The 15,624-nt window shown below is 40.6% G+C and overlaps 1 protein-coding gene across 2 annotated transcripts; it reads left to right on the forward strand.

The window, feature by feature from the left end:
• Positions 1 to 324: 324 nt before the first annotated feature.
• Positions 325 to 5,827, forward strand: TMEM100 (transmembrane protein 100). 2 transcript variants are annotated; one of them, XM_017972631.4, is made up of 4 exons: positions 325 to 351; positions 1,454 to 1,545; positions 3,044 to 3,154; positions 4,605 to 5,222. In XM_017972631.4, the coding sequence occupies exon 4, from the start codon at positions 4,670 to 4,672 to the stop codon at positions 5,072 to 5,074; it is 405 nt and encodes a 134-aa protein (XP_017828120.1). In that variant the 5' UTR covers positions 325 to 351; positions 1,454 to 1,545; positions 3,044 to 3,154; positions 4,605 to 4,669; the 3' UTR covers positions 5,075 to 5,222. The 2 variants fall into 2 exon arrangements, with proteins under 2 accessions (XP_017828120.1, XP_008995579.1); XM_008997331.5 differs by lacking the exons at positions 325 to 351; positions 1,454 to 1,545 and having other exon boundaries at positions 2,914 to 3,154; positions 4,605 to 5,827.
• The last annotated feature ends 9,797 nt before the right edge of the window (positions 5,828 to 15,624 follow it).

Consider the following 15,624-nt stretch of genomic DNA (forward strand, 5'->3'; position numbering starts at 1 on the left):
GGTTCTGATTCACAAAGGGAGAGCATTAGAATGGGGGCTTTGGATAGAAAAACCCTTGAAAATAAGTGCCTGAATAAAGATATAAAAAGAGAAAAGTAAAGGAAGATTTTTTTTTCAAACTTGATGCCCTTTAAATATGTATATATGGATTACATTTTCGTGGAGGAAAACAGTAAAATCCAGCAGCATTTAAGGGATTTCCTCTCACCAAATTGTCTCCGGTCCCTTAATTTTGTTTAAGCCTTGCTGAGTACTTTGTTCACGGTCCCTAGTGTGGTGATTTGCATCCCCCTATCTGTGTTGCTGTTTGCAGGGCAGGCAGCTGTCTCAGTCTAACTCTAGCTGGGAAAGGTAAGGATCTTTGTTTTGCTGTTTGAAAGATCTGGGAAGGAAATGTCTAATGCTTAGGTGGGTTAGGGGCATAGATAGAATTCATTCATTGGAGGCTTTAAGAAAAGTTCTCCAAACTTAAAGGAGTCTCCTAAAGCCATGTGCTTTAGAAAGAACTAGAGAGATTTCCTCTTCCTTGTGAAAAGAGAGGGCTTGCAGAAATAAGGCTGGTTGCATTGTGGATGAAATTTTGCATTTGGGGGCAGGTGTCCCTGAAGGGATCCACAGGGGTGTTTCATACATTATAGACAAAGAGTGGAAGGAGGAATAAACATTCAGAGGCAACACGAGATCATGAGGAATTCTCCTTGAATTTCAATTTGAAGAGGTAAAGTCAGTTAAAGCTGCTTGTGTCCATGGTTAGGATAACCACTTTATGCCAAAGCTTTCTACTTCTTTAAATTTAACGTACAAATCATCAGTTCGCTACTCAGAGTCTAGAGATGTGTATCTGCGTATCAAGGCAGGTGCATATACCCTGGAGCACTGGGGTGAATGAGGCACCTGAGCCTGACAAGGCTGAAAAAAGCTTTGGTACTGGAAGTGACTACAGACCAGCCCATGCTCCCAGGGCAAAGATGCACTCCCTGTGCCTCATTATAGACTCAGCAAAGGGCTCACCATGGGAAAAGGTGTCATTGTCCTCTCTCTAGAAGGTCAATTTGTGCACCTGTAGCCTTGGTAACAGGAAAGCATGCTTTTCAACAAAATAAGGTGATATTCAGAGCTTTGGTGCAGTTATTGGGCTATCTTGGGAGGGAAGTAGTACTGGAAAGTAGAGGGGAATTGTGGATAAGAAGACAGCTCTTTTAAGGAGCTTCTCAAGAACCTCCATCTCACCATCTTCCCGGGACAACTTTGGCAAAAAAAGTATTCCTGACCCTCAACACCAAGTTACAGTGCTCCTCACGGATGAAGGCTGTCTCTTTAGGTCTGACATTCTTAAAAGTGTTAGGATCATGGTGACCAAGGCCTTCCAGGTACTTGCCATGACTCCCCCAAGTCTCAGAGACTTTTCAACTTTATGTTTTATAATGACATAACCCTCTGGCTTTCATTCTAGAATAAACAACTCTGGTCCCTCTCCTTTTGTGACAAGTCATCTGGTATTGCTACAAAGCAAGGCTGCGGAGAGTGTGCTGTGCTAGAGGAGAGGTAAGATGTTTGAGAGCATCCAAGCCCTTTGCCAGCAATTAGAAAAATATAACAATTTGTTTTTCTTCTAACAAAGAAGGAAAACAAATCTCTTCCAACAGTTAATTTGGATTTGTGGTTCACAGTATTAATTCGAAGGGGTTATTAACACTTGTGCAGATGAAAAATGAGAATGAAAAACTTTTCATTACAAAGTGTAGGATGAGCTCCCAGTATTACCTTTTCTTCTCAAAAAGACAATCTAGAGCTTTACATATTTCAAGTTTTGAAAAATTGCACAGATTGTCTGTAAGAAAGCATAAACCTATAAAGCCACTTTATAGGTATATGGGGGTGGGAAATAGATGTCTACCTTCATTGTTTGAGTGTATGAGGTGTCAAGTTGTACACGTTTGAATGTTTAAAATACCATGTTCCTTAAAGTGGGCCAAGGAACAGAGATCTCAACTTAGGTAGGGAGCTTGTCACAGACCTACTGAATCAGAATCTGAATTTAGCAATCTCCCCAAGTGGTATATGTAACCATTAAAGATTAAGGTTCAAACCAGGGGTTTCTCTGTTACTGTGTGACCCTTGTCAAACCACTTAACCTCTCTGAGCCTGTTTCCTCATTTATGAACTAGTGAAAATTAATGTTAACGTGTGACATGTCTTAATATTGTGCCATCTCCAGAGTAGGTGCTCTGTAAATGGTAGCAATTATCATGATGGTGATAATCTTAGTACTGATAAAGTTACTGCCTTGGAAAAGCAATAAACAATCATGTTTAAATCAACATGACTGGTTTTTCCCCTTAACCGCAAACATTTTTGCCTCCTACCCTCATTCCTAAATGAATTAACACTGAACAAGTGAGGATTTAACCTTCAGTTGATTATCACGTGCATATAAATAAAGAATAATGGGAAAACCTAGGAACATGGATTTTTGCTGTCTTAGAGACTGAATTCAGCTGCCTGATGAGTTCACAGCTGTTTCTGCTGTCCTGGAGAGTCTGTCCCCTTTGCTCTGTCCCCTCAGCCACGTCTGCAACACTGACTCTGGGATTTTCTTATAAAAATATCTGATGGACTGATGGACGGGAGGAAGATCTGGAGGGCGGCAGGGGAAAAAATGAGTCATTCAAATTCACAAAGCAGACCGCTTAGTAAATACTGCAAGAGAAATAAAAGTAAAAGCTGGCCTTTTTACTTTTTTCTCTGGGGAACCTGTAGAAATGATTTGGAGTTATCATGTCACTGAGTAAAGTTGGGGGAAGCCAAAACTCAGAATCTGCTGGCAAGGAAAAGAACTAAGGAAAAAAAAAGTTAGGGAGGGGCAAACCGGAGGGGGAGGGAATAAAAAGACAGAGGGAGGGAAAGACAAGCGTCATTTAGGAACAGAGGTAGCCTGAAGAAGCAGGAACTCCAGGATCCCAAAAAAAGACCATATAGTAAAGTATTTTCACATCTTTTCTTTTCCCCAGAAGAGACCCCTAACCTGTCATTTTATTGACAGCCGAGCTGTTAGAGGCTCTTTCCCAGAAGTTGGACAAAGAGGCTCAAGCGTTGCTGTTTCTTCCCTTCCAAGTCAAGTTGTTTCTTTGGTAATGGATTGCCTCTCTCGGAGGTGAGTATAAGTAATTTGGGGACAGATATTGATTTTCAGGTTAGCCCAATCTCAGCTTTGGGGTGAAGATAAGTTTTCCAGACATAATCTCAAATATCTTTTAACTGGCCTCGCCAGTAATTAGGGTGTCATTGGACAACAGTGATTAATTAGTTTAGTAATTAAAAATGACATGTGAGTAGGCAGCTGTAATATTTAGTTTCACTGCTCAGGGAGTGATATTTTGACTTTCCAGGGTAGGGAAGAACTATTTGATTTGGAGTTGAACGTGTTTTCGGTGGATGCTTAATATATTCAAAGTAGTAATCTCATTGAAATGGTCTCAAGTATCTTTCTAAACTTGTTCAGTAACTACAACTGCTCAACTGTGTAGCAGCTAGACAGCTTTTTGAAAATGGAAGACAGTGACTTAACATGTCTGAGCAGCAGACAAGTTTTCACTGATTTCTCACAGACAGCATTTCAACCAGATGCTTTTGATCAACAGTCTCAAGCTTTGTCCTAACATTTTCAGGTTCAACATACTTAGAAAGGGTCATTGCAGCAAAGGCATGGGGGGAAATGAAGTTTGTGAAATTTTCCTGAAAACCTAGCATGCTTATTTGTTTATGTATGCTGTAGTATACATAATATGGAAATTTTGTATTGAGCTTAATAGAAAATTTGTGAATTGACAGCTAATTACTCTAATAATTTATGTGTGCCAAGAGAAAGCACATTATAACCCATGAAGGGGTTGAATTTTTGTTCTTATGTTTCTCTTTTCTAACAGAGTGAAGGATATTGTTACATTTCAGATCACAAATCCCTACCTCATTGTCAATGATTTTTTTGCTGAATTGTTCCCCTAAAATGGGTAATAAAAAGATCCCAGGAAGCAGGTTGCACTGTGTTTAATAGTAACACAATAAAGACTTGTTGCCTGTCATTCGATGGAGAAGAACGTCATTTGTTGCTGGCTGCTTGCCTTGACATTGATTTTTGTGGGCAGTGAATGGGTGATAGTTTGGAATGAATGCATGTTATGTCCAGCAAGATTGGCAGAGTCTGAGTTGCTGTAAGTTGTGGAATTAATGGTGCAAAATATCATTTGTAATATATTCTCCTTTTGAATGAGACTGTCTTTGGATTAGGATTCAGGCATTTCTGTGTGTTTAGAGGAAAGAGAAGCAATAGACAAAGCAGAGCAGCTTTTAAAACATTTGTAGACCACCAGGGCATATTAAACACTGAGTGCTTCCTGCTTTTTCTGTCTTCCCTTCATGTTTATTTGCTTCATCTTATTTTTTGCCTAAATGCAAACAGAATGCAACCAATTCAAAAAAAAGAGTAAAGTTGCTTTTCACATGGATCTGTGCCTCCTGGAAAGGAGGTGCCTCCCTGGCTTTTTATTTCTGCTTCTAGGGTTCATTCTGATACATGTAACTGACATCTTCTGTTATCTTCACAGCTTTCACCCTGGTGAGACTGTCCAGATATAGTCTGTAAATCCAGCTTAGAGGCACTGTTGTAAAAATGACTGAAGAACCCATGAAGGAGATCCTGGGAGCCCCAAAGTCTCAAATGGTGGCAACGATGGAGAAGAGCCCCAAGAGTGAAGTCGTGGTCACCACAGTCCCCCTGGTCAGTGAGATTCAGTTGATGGCTGCTACAGGGGGTACCGAGCTCTCCTGCTACCGCTGCATCATCCCCTTCGCCCTGGTTGTCTTCATCGCTGGCGTCGTGGTCACCGCGGTGGCTTACAGCTTTAATTCCCACGGCTCCATCATCTCCATCTTTGGCCTGGTTGTTCTGTCATCTGGACTTTTTTTACTAGCCTCCAGTGCCTTGTGCTGGAAACTAAGACAAAGGAGCAAGAAAGCCAAGAGACGGGAGAGTCAGACAGCTCTTGTGGCAAATCAAAGAAGCTTGTTTGCTTGAGACTGAATAGGCTACTCAGCCTAGAAAACCTGCTCTGACTTTGTCAACCAATTCACCCTGAACCACCGTGGGAGAGAACAGACTTGGTGTTAGAACAGACTGGAAGAATGGGGATGGGAGGGTGGAGGGGCTTCTCCTTTGTGAGGAATGACTCATGTCTGATTAATGACAACCTTAACCCTAAGGGCTATTTCTGAGACTGAAAAATCAACTTTCTATTTACATTGAACATTCTGGGGGTCATGGGACTGCATGGCATTAGATAGCGTTTGGTTCACCCTGTAAAGTAGCCAAGAAAAGATGGGTAAATAACAAGATAGGCCTGGCACACTAGACATTTGCCTTTAAAAGAAATAACTCACACTCTTAAGATGTATCATAAAATTGTTCTGCCAAGGATCTAAATTGCCTTGGACTTTGTATATGTCTATGAAATTCTGTGATTTGTTTTCAATACATTGATTCACTGGCATCTGTTTTTGTTTTTCACTTTTAATAACTCATCACTGGTGGTACTTTATCTTGAAGAGTAAACTAATATATTGTATATTTTACCATTGGATAGTTTTAGCCAGTTGTAATGATGTGTCAGAAGTAAAGAAGAACACATTAAAGGCATAGCTAATAGATGCTGTTGGGGGTTAAATTAATATTAAAATAATCCAGTAGAGCACTTTTGACAATTTTATATAAAAGTCAAGTATACATTTCATTTAGAATAATAAATACTTACTGCTGCTAAAACTTCTTAAATGGTTGTTTCTGTTGTTTTTTTAATTGCAGTTCTAAATTGCCATCTTCCCTTGTCTCATTTGCAAATTCTCAGTTGTATTTCTCTCAAATGAACAGGTTCCTTCTTCTTTACTGGAGGATTTGTGTTTTTATCATATTAATTTTTCATTACTTCTGAATAGTCTTAATTACGTTTACTAAATTCCAAATGAGTTCTATGCTATTATAATTAGGAAATCAACGTCTTGGGTCAGGAACTTTATAATGTACTATTAAATGTATATTATATTTTAATTAAAACAGTTGTTAATTATTTGCTTAATACATATGCCAGCACCAACTATATGCCAGGCACAATATAGATTCTCAGATTGCTTACTCAGTGAGATCTAATACAATGCAAATATGGTTACTACTTGAATTCTTCAGTGGACATAGAGCTAGTCCACAGCTAGGACTCTACCCTGTAACTCCAGCCAGAAATATAGCTCATTTATGTAGTTTAAATCACCTTAAACTAGAATAGAAAGATAGGCATGATGATTTTTTAAAACTTGGAAAACAAAATCAGCCTAGCATAGCACATTCATTGAAAGTCATTCTATCCAGGAATTTAATTAAACATGGCAGGAGCTCCCTTGTGCTCATGTAGTTTTGGTAAGCGGAAATACCCTAATGACTTTGCAGGGCAGATGGTGTCACAAACAGATCAACGTTCCTCCCAACCAAATGCAAGTTAAGGGACTGTGCTCGTTCCAGTGCAAGTGAGTCTGTGCCTTCACATGCCTCTTCTCTGTGCAAAGATATTCAAAGCCCCCGCACACCCATTGCTATAAGAAGAAATTTCTCAGACAAGGTTCAAGATTCTCCGGTCTGATCCAAAAGGCTGTATCCAGTTCTGATGCTCACTCTAACCCCAAAGGCTCCTTATGAGTTAGGCAGACTAGACTATTCACCATTCTTGCACCTGGCTCTAGTTTTCCTGCCTCTATAGCTGTCCAAACTTGTGTTTTCCCTCGATTATAATACGATTGTTTCCTTGATTTTAATCGCCCCAAATCCTGCTTCTTATGAGCACTCAGCTCAAATGCTACCTCTTCCCAGAAGTCTTCCCTTTTTTCTGAAAGTGAGTGCTCTTTCACGAGTTCATCTTTTAGTCTCTGATGGCACCTTTTATTTTCTGTCGTGTTGGTGGTGTAAGTTTTATCTTTATTCCAAAGCTTCCTTAGAAGTGTGTGATATATCTTCTTTTTAACCCTAGTGTGATTAGTGTGATGCCTAACATAATGTCTTATGCAGATTAAGTATTCCATAAGTGCCTAATTATGGTGTCAAATGAGCCAAAGAATAAAAACTCAGAAAGTGAACGGTTTATCCAGAATTATAGTCCATTCTAATCTCTTTAAACAAAAAAAAGTTTTGTTCTCATTTTTCCCCCAAAGGGATCATCTCACTCTCTATTACGCCTCCACTGTAAGCAGCAGTTCAAGGTTACTCTATACTTCTCTAGCCTGACCTGTCCTTTAAAATGCTTGAAAAGGAAACGCGTGAATTATTTCCGGCCACCAGGGGGCCCCATGCAGCTATTTGAGTCCCATAAGAAACAGTTCTATGGAAAGACGTAAATTGTAATGACTGAAGTGGGATTAAATCTCTCCTAGATGTGAGGAGTTGGCCATTTATCCCACCCTTACTCACTTTGGTAAGCCACTACACGGTGGCTATTTCGGGGTTCTCTTAGTATGGGAAAGACTTGCTCTGTTTAGGGAGCTTCCAGTCACATTAAAAGGTTTGTACCATTACAGAGCTGTAAGGCACAGAGAGAGTTCTACATACTGTGAATCCCAACTCCCATGAGGAGAATAAATCTAAGTTGGGATTACAAATTATTATGATTATCTCATGACATGTCTTTATTGGGTAAGGTCTATTTACAAATGGTTGTATTATACAAATATGCAGGTGTTCAATGAATGCATGTGAAAATGCATGCATAAATGTACTAAAAAGATAATCTGAGTCCTCCCTGGAATATCAGAAACCAGCTGTATCACCTAGCAGAAATCCCCCTAAACTCATACATGACAGAGTGCAGAGAAACAACTTTTAACTTTGTTCCATGCGACTCTTAACCTTGTTCTTGCCCTGGTGAGAACCACAGCTATGTGGTGGCTCTGCTCTCCCCACCTTACTGTCTTGGTTAATTTAGGGAATATTGCCTAGAGAAGCTGCCCAAGGAGATCATGCGATAGCACAGAGGCTGAGGCCGAGGATGAACCCTAGAGAGCCAGATCACAAAGCCTCTAATCTACTTTCCACTAAAAAGAAATCCCTAAAGAGATAAAGAGAGGAATACAGAAGAGAGAGAGAGAGAGAGAGAGAAAGAGAGAGAGAGAGAGAGAGAAAGGGGGAGAGAGAGAGAGAGAGAAAGAGAGAGAGAGAGAGAGAGAGAGAGAGAAAGGGGGGGAGAGAGAGAGAGAGAGAGAGAGAGAGAGAGAGAGAGAGAGATAGAGAGATGTTAAAGAGATGATAGATATCCTGGTCTCCAGGGAAGTATTATGGTTTTGAACTTGGAAAATCTTGATATTGTAGTACTTGATAGTGTACCAAGACTCAACTGTAGCTGACATTCCTCACCACACCCTGAGGCTAGGGGTGTAAGTATCCACTCCACTTCACAGTTGAGGAAACTACAGTTCAGAGAGGTTAAGTGACTGCTCAGCTAAGATCTCACAGCATGTGAGGCCTAGCACCAGGTCCAATAAGCTGACCACACATTGTAGTTGTCTCAGTGTGTAAAAAAAATACCATAGACGGTGGCTTATAAATAACAGAAATATTTCTGTCTCACAATTCTGAAGGCTGGGAAGTCCAAGATCAAGGCGTCACTGTATTCCATATCTGGGGAAGGCCCACTCTCTGGTTATTAAGTGAAGCCTTCTTGCTGTGCCCTCACATGGTGGAAGGGGAAAAGGAGTTCTCTGTGGCTTCTTTTATGAGGGTGCTAATCCCATTCATGAGAATTTCACCTTCATAACCGAATCAACTCCCAAAAGCCCCACCTCCAAATACCACATCGAAGATTAGGTTTCAACATAAATTGGGGAATGGAAGGGAACAGACATTCAGGCTATAGCACCCAGTTTTATGCTTAACCATAACCAAAATCGTTTCCAGAACATCTCCTCAGCAGAAAGAGACAATACAGGTATTACAACACCTACTTTTGAAAAACTCTTGTTAAAGTATAATTTACACAGAGAAAGTTGTACAGCTCAATAAATTTTTATAAACTTGTGGAATTAACATCCAGACGAAGATACAGAATATTCCCAGCATTCTAAAGCTCCCTTTGCATCTACTTTCCATCAGTATCTCTCCAGGGGAAACCACTGTCTGGCCTTTATCACCTGGAGTAGTGTTGCCTGTTTTTTAACTTTGCATCAGTGGAATCGTATCAAGTATACTGCTTGTGCCTGGCTGCTTCTTGCAACAGTATGTTTATGAACTACAATCTAAATTGTTGTATGTACTTATACATGGCTCGTTCTTAGTGCTGTGTAGAATCACATTGTACAAATACAGTATCATTTATTTATTCTCTCTACCATGGATAGGCATTTGGATATTTTCTACTTTTTAACAACTAAAGATAGTATTTTTGGTAGCCAGTGTCTAAGAGAGCCCCACCTGATCCTGGACCCCTGGTATTCACACGATTCTGTGGCCTCTTCCAACACTGTCCCAGAGTTGGTTTGTGTAAACAGTAGAATATGGCAGAAGGGATAGTAGTTGACTTCCAAGATTAGGTTGTAAAAGACATCTTGATTTTTCTCTCTTTTGATTGCTCCCACTCTCCCTCTCTTCCTCTTTCTCTGAGGGAAGGCATCTACCATGTCACGAGCACACCCAGGCAGCCATGGACAGGTCCATGTGGTGAGAAACTAAGGCCTCCAGCCAACTAGAGAATAACTAAGAACTGCCAGCCACCACCTGAGTGAGCCTGGAAGTGGATGTTTACCCAGGGGAGCCTTCCAAGGACTGTGTTCCCGGATGACAGCTTGGCAGACCTCATGACAGACCTATCCAGCCAGGGATGCACCATGACTTTATGGGACCTACACACTTTTGTCTTTATGGATCCCTTTCTCCATTACAACAAAAATGAAGTATCTCACTCACTGGAAGGAAGAAATTCTACTAACAAGTTCGTGGACCCTAGACCTGGTGCATGCTGTACCTGACGGGTACCTTGGCTCTGAACCCAGCTAAGATATTCCCAGATTCCTCACCCACAGAAACTGTGACATAACAAATGTCTGTTGTTTTAAGTTGCTAAATTTGGGGATAATATGTTTTGCAGCAGTAGGTAGCTAATACTGTGCTATGATGAAATTTCTTCTGTGTGATTTTTCATGTACGTAGATGCATGTTGCTGTTGAGGGTAAACCTATGTGAGGAATTCCTGGATTAAAGGACAGTATGTGTTCAGCCTTATGGCCAGAAAATTCTCCAAAGTGGTTGGATCAATGTGCTCTCCTGCCAGCACTCTTAAGCGTCTGGATGCGCTACATCTTCAGCCATTTTAAAATATTTTTCATTGTAGTCATTTTTATGGGTGTAACATCTGCTTTCAAAGTATTGAGAAAGGAGACATAGCACAAGAATGTGGGCTTGATAGGGCAGAGCAAATTAGAGATAGGAGAAGGATTTGGGGTCGGAAAGTAAGATTTAGATTTGGACTTTGTAGGAGCAAAGCAGTGAGAGAGAAATTCTCAGGGAAGTGCCCTGGAGAGCAGGAAACCAAACTAGAGACTGGAAGTTTAAGTCACAGTCCCAGCTTCAGCATATATCCAGCATCGGCTACACTCCCAACATCATATTCTGAGCTCCACATGGAATATCTCATTTGATCCTCACAGCGGCCTAGTGAAGTAGATACCATTATTGTCTTCATTTCACCGATAAGGAAGCTGAGACACAGATCAAGCCAATTAATTGAGATCACATAGTCAGCACAACCTAGAGTGGAGTTCAAATTCCAGAACCCACTCACGTCACCACATGGCCTAGCCTGCCCGGTACACCATAACTGTCAGTACCTGGTTCTTGAAGGAATGTTCCAAGTAGACGCTGAGCAACACAGTCTCAGGAGTCTAAGCTAAAGAGTAACGTCAGCAACAGTTTTGAGAAGCCTGGACTAAAATTAGAGATTATTGTGGAATGATTTGCCATCTGAAGCCAGAATTTTTTCTGACAACCTCCATATATTTGTAGCATTTAACAAATATCAAAACACTCTCTTGTGACTCTCATGAGACTCAGGACACCAGCCACACCTTCTGCCACCAAAGATATGGCTGATGCTTGCGTTCTCATCCTCCTTGAGTTTCCTGTGTGGAAAATTCAAGATTCAGAATATGAGCCAGCCTCAGCTTGCCACTGGATGCACAGTGCGAAGGAAGTGCATGTCTGGAAACTGTAACACGTGTCAGGGGAATCAAAGAAGGCTTCCTGCAGGCAGTGACTCGATAAGCCCAGGACAGATAAAGGAGTTAACCAGGTGATGGGAACTGAGAAGGAGCAATCAGGAGCACTACAGAGGGAACACCAAGAGTGAACACTGAAAGGTGATGGAGTGAGCTAGCCTTCAGCCTCTCCAGCTTACTGGATCCTTGCAAGGTGAAAATGAAAGAACTTGTTAAAGACATCTATCAGTTACAAAGTTATGTCCAAGCAAAGGGATTAAAGAACTCCAGTATCCATACAGCTCAAACCTATAACCAGATTATCAAATGTTTAGGTTCTTTTTTTTTTCTCTTTCTCTCTCTTTTGAGACAGAGTCTTACTCTGTCACTCAGGCTGGAGTGCAGTGGTGTGATCTCGGCTCATTGCACCTCTGCTTCCCAGGGTCAAGTGAGTCTCCTGCCTCAGCCTCCAAGTAGCTGGGATTACAGGCAGCCACCACCATGCTCTGCTAATTTTTGTATTTTTAGTAGAGACAAGGTTTACCATGTTAGCTAGGCTGGTTTCAAACTCGTGACCTCAGGTGATCCACCTGCCTCAGTCTCCCAAAGTGCTGGGACTACAGGCGTGAGCCACCACACCTGGCCATATGTTCAGGTTCTTATATTGCACAAGGACTTCAGTCTGTAAGCACTTGGGGATTAATATTAACAAATTATATTATAATTAATAAAAATACCATAACTAAAATCTTTCTCTTCATCATCATATCAAATACTCAAATACTGTCTTCCTAAAGACACCATAGCACTGTGGTAAAAGTCCCTGGGCTTGGAAGCCAGCTTTACCACTTACTAGCTGTGTATCTCTGCATAAGTCAGTTTCTCTCTGCCTCAGTTTCCTCATTAACAAAATGGGAATAATATTGGTTCATAATAGAGTTGTAGTAATTCCTAATTGAGTTAATAGACATAAAGTGCTTATGACAATGCCTGGTACTCAATACATTAGGTATGATTACTGTCTGTCTCAAAGTCGGCATATGTTTTGAGTGAATCTGTGTGACATATAAAACTACAGAAGCTACAAGAAAATCAGTTAAATAGGATATTAATAGAAAAACAGTGGCTTATGTCACAAGCAAAATTGCAAATACTTATGCTCATAGTAGAGTCTACAAAAAAATAAATTGCAAATGCTAAGAGAAAATTCAAATCCATGCACATATCAACGTTTTGTTTGCTAAACCAAAGGTTGGTTGTGTTCAGCATATTCATATCCAAATTTATATGGCTAAAAAAACCTTTAATGCTATCAAACTACCTAATGGAGGGCCAATTAGCATTTGCCTGGTGCTTTAGGGTGGATATAGCATTTTCACTTGCATTGCCTTGCTAATTCCTTCTAGATGCTCTATAAAATGTTATCCTCACTTTTTGATGTGGTAACTGAGACTTGAAGGGATTAAATGGCCTGCTCATGATCAGATAGTGCATATATGATAGAAATGACTCACACCCAGATCTAGAGCTCTTTCGGCTGCAAATTCTTCTTCTTTCCAGTGCATTTTGCCCCTGTCTTGCTAACGCAGGCATTACAGGTTCCCATGGACTGTCCTCCCTTGGGCCATGCAGCTAAGGGTTCAACAAGTCTTGAAACTGGTTGTGTCTACAGCTACATCCTTTCTCATTGGACCAGACTGAAAAAAAAGGTATAGTGGTGAATTAAAATTTGCATCAATATCTATAATAAGTATAGGATTTATGTAGAAAATATAACATGATCATGCAATGTCATTTTTTATTAACAGGCTCTTGTTGCTTTTGAGGTTTCTGTTACTATTGTTTGGAGGTTTTTATTTTTGTTGTTGTTGTTGTTGTTGGTTTTAATTAAAAAAGCTTATATCCCAACAGAACTTAAGAGATAGTCTTAACTGGTGGTTTCCAAATGCGTGTCTGAGTACTGGCTGCATCAGACTCCCCTTAGGCGCTGACCCCAGAAATTCTGGTTCAGAAGGCTCAAAGAAGATAAAAGTAATAATACCTCGAGTATAAAAGTAATGGAAGTAAAACCTACTTTCCATTGATATCTGATTCTTTTCCAACTTAATCACAAATTTTCACGGGCCATAGCCTCCTATGTGTTCTGCTGTTATTGCATTAGTTGTGGTACAACATTGGTAACTAAATGAATCAGTGACAATAGAAACTATTCGTTATCTAGCCACTAAGGAGATAGTCACATCCTAAAAATACCCTTTGCCTAAGGAATCCTAAAAAGTAGTGGGCACAGAGGAGAAAACTCAAACAAGGGGAGCTGAGAAAGCCCTCTGTGTTATTTTAGCACGGAGTGGATCATCCAGTGTTAAGTTGCAGTGGATCTGACACCCATTGCTTGCAAGTTCTCAAGCATTTTTGATGGGAAGTAGGCCATGTCCAAAAAAAATAGAATGACACTTTTGCTCCACCTCACCCTCCTACTGAGAAAAGCAAACACAGACGATTTTCTAAGTTCAAATTCAGAATGGATTGCTTCTTGTTTTGCTTGACTAGAGTATTTAATGAGGGTTTAGAGACTGCTGGGAACATTGTGGACGCCTCGGTAGTTACTGAGCAACCCCAAGCTTCTGGAAGAATTGGCAAAACCCAAGCTATCTGAAATAACAAGAAGAAATTTTTGTTGATTTTTAACCTGTAAATTATCGTAGAATTTGGTTTCCCAGAAATGAGTTATTTGCTTTGTGATGCTTGTTATTTACTATATTGATTATATTTGAGAAAATGACGAATAATGTGAAAAGTTAAAATGTAACTCATAACTTTGGCTCTGCTGAAGCTGTAACTTGTAACTTTGGCTCTGCTGAGCTGTTCTTGTAAAAACAGGAACTCCTTGTAAGAGACTAACTGCTTAGCCTGACTGCTAGGAGAGAGAAGACAGCATGTAATGAGCTTCTCCTTGCAGAGAGCCTATAAACGGACGTATAATGGAGAGGCTTATTATCCAGATTCCTTTCCCAGGAAAGGCGTATTGATTATGGCCCTGGAAAGGGAATGCAACCCTTATGGAGAGCCTATAAACGAATGCATGAGGGGCGTCTGTTTTGAGGGAAATCTCTGTGGTTGAGATAAGGATGTAAAAGTCTTTCTTTTCCCACTGTTCCTTCGGGACTGCATGGAGGCCCCCCCTCCTCTTGCAGTTTTGTGGTCAGGCTGGTTGTCCTGTGTCAGATCCTTTACCCCTGCAGCTGTGAGCCCAATGCTTTTCCTGCTGATGATCATAAGTTTATGTTTAACCTCTGTTCTTGCTAAGGTTTATGGTTTCTATGCTGACATTGTGATCTTTGTGCATCAGTTTTGCAAATGTATTCTTTTTGTGTGATCGTCACTACAATGTTGTATAACCTCACTCACCCTCCCCTGTGGAAAGAGCCTAACAAAAAACTGAGGTTTTCAGGGAAATTTTAGACATCCATGGAGCAGCATTATGGGGTGTCTCCCCTGGGCTCAGCTTTAAGGAAAACTGCTTCTTTGTCTTTTTTTCTTTTTCACCAACCACTTGATTACTTTGAGAGATCTTGAATCCACGTTGATATTGGGAGCTGGTCTTCCAATAAGAGACTGGCAGCCTGCCAGTCATAAATCAGTTGTGATCACATTGTAGTATGAACTCAGAAAGACAAATAGACAAGAGTAAAGGGGTAGAGCCAGAAACATTGTAAGTTTGGAGAAGACATGACTGTGATTATGAGTATTTCAAGCGTCCAGCAAGTGGATAGAGCACATTGCCTGCCTTTCTGTATAGAGTGACTAGTTCAGAGAGAAAACGGGTATTTGGAGACAGGGTTTGTGTTGCTATACTTCTCTGCAGCTAGGTCCTATAATAAAAGTGCTTGCATCAGAGGAAGGCTGACCACACATTTTAGCACTTTCACAGCTCTAACTTAATCATAGCAGGAAGCTTTTCTGCTACTAGGAGAACAAGTTGCGTCACTAGGAACATCTGACTCCAGGATCTAGTGTCAATCACTTTCCCTAAGGTCATTAAAACATACTACGGTGTTCCCTTACAGCATAAAGTCTTTGCCCAAGTGACAATTAAGAGGAAACGCATAGCATGATAAATAATTGAACAGGTGGATTAAAGAAATGCCTTTCCTGTGTAAAATAAGAGGGATGATTGACAGTTGTAATTCCAGGCTCTTTGGTGCATCTTCCTCAAAGTCCGAGGTTCTAACCCTGTGAACTGCTCTTTTTCTTTATTTTGCCTTTCTTTGTTGTTCAAGGAATACTCTTCGACCTCATAGAGTGAGACAAACATTAGAGAAAGGCAACACCTCAGAAGTTTCCAAGAGC

This window comes from Callithrix jacchus, chromosome 5, assembly GCF_049354715.1.
Source record: "Callithrix jacchus isolate 240 chromosome 5, calJac240_pri, whole genome shotgun sequence".
NCBI classification, from domain to species: Eukaryota; Metazoa; Chordata; class Mammalia; order Primates; family Cebidae; genus Callithrix; species Callithrix jacchus.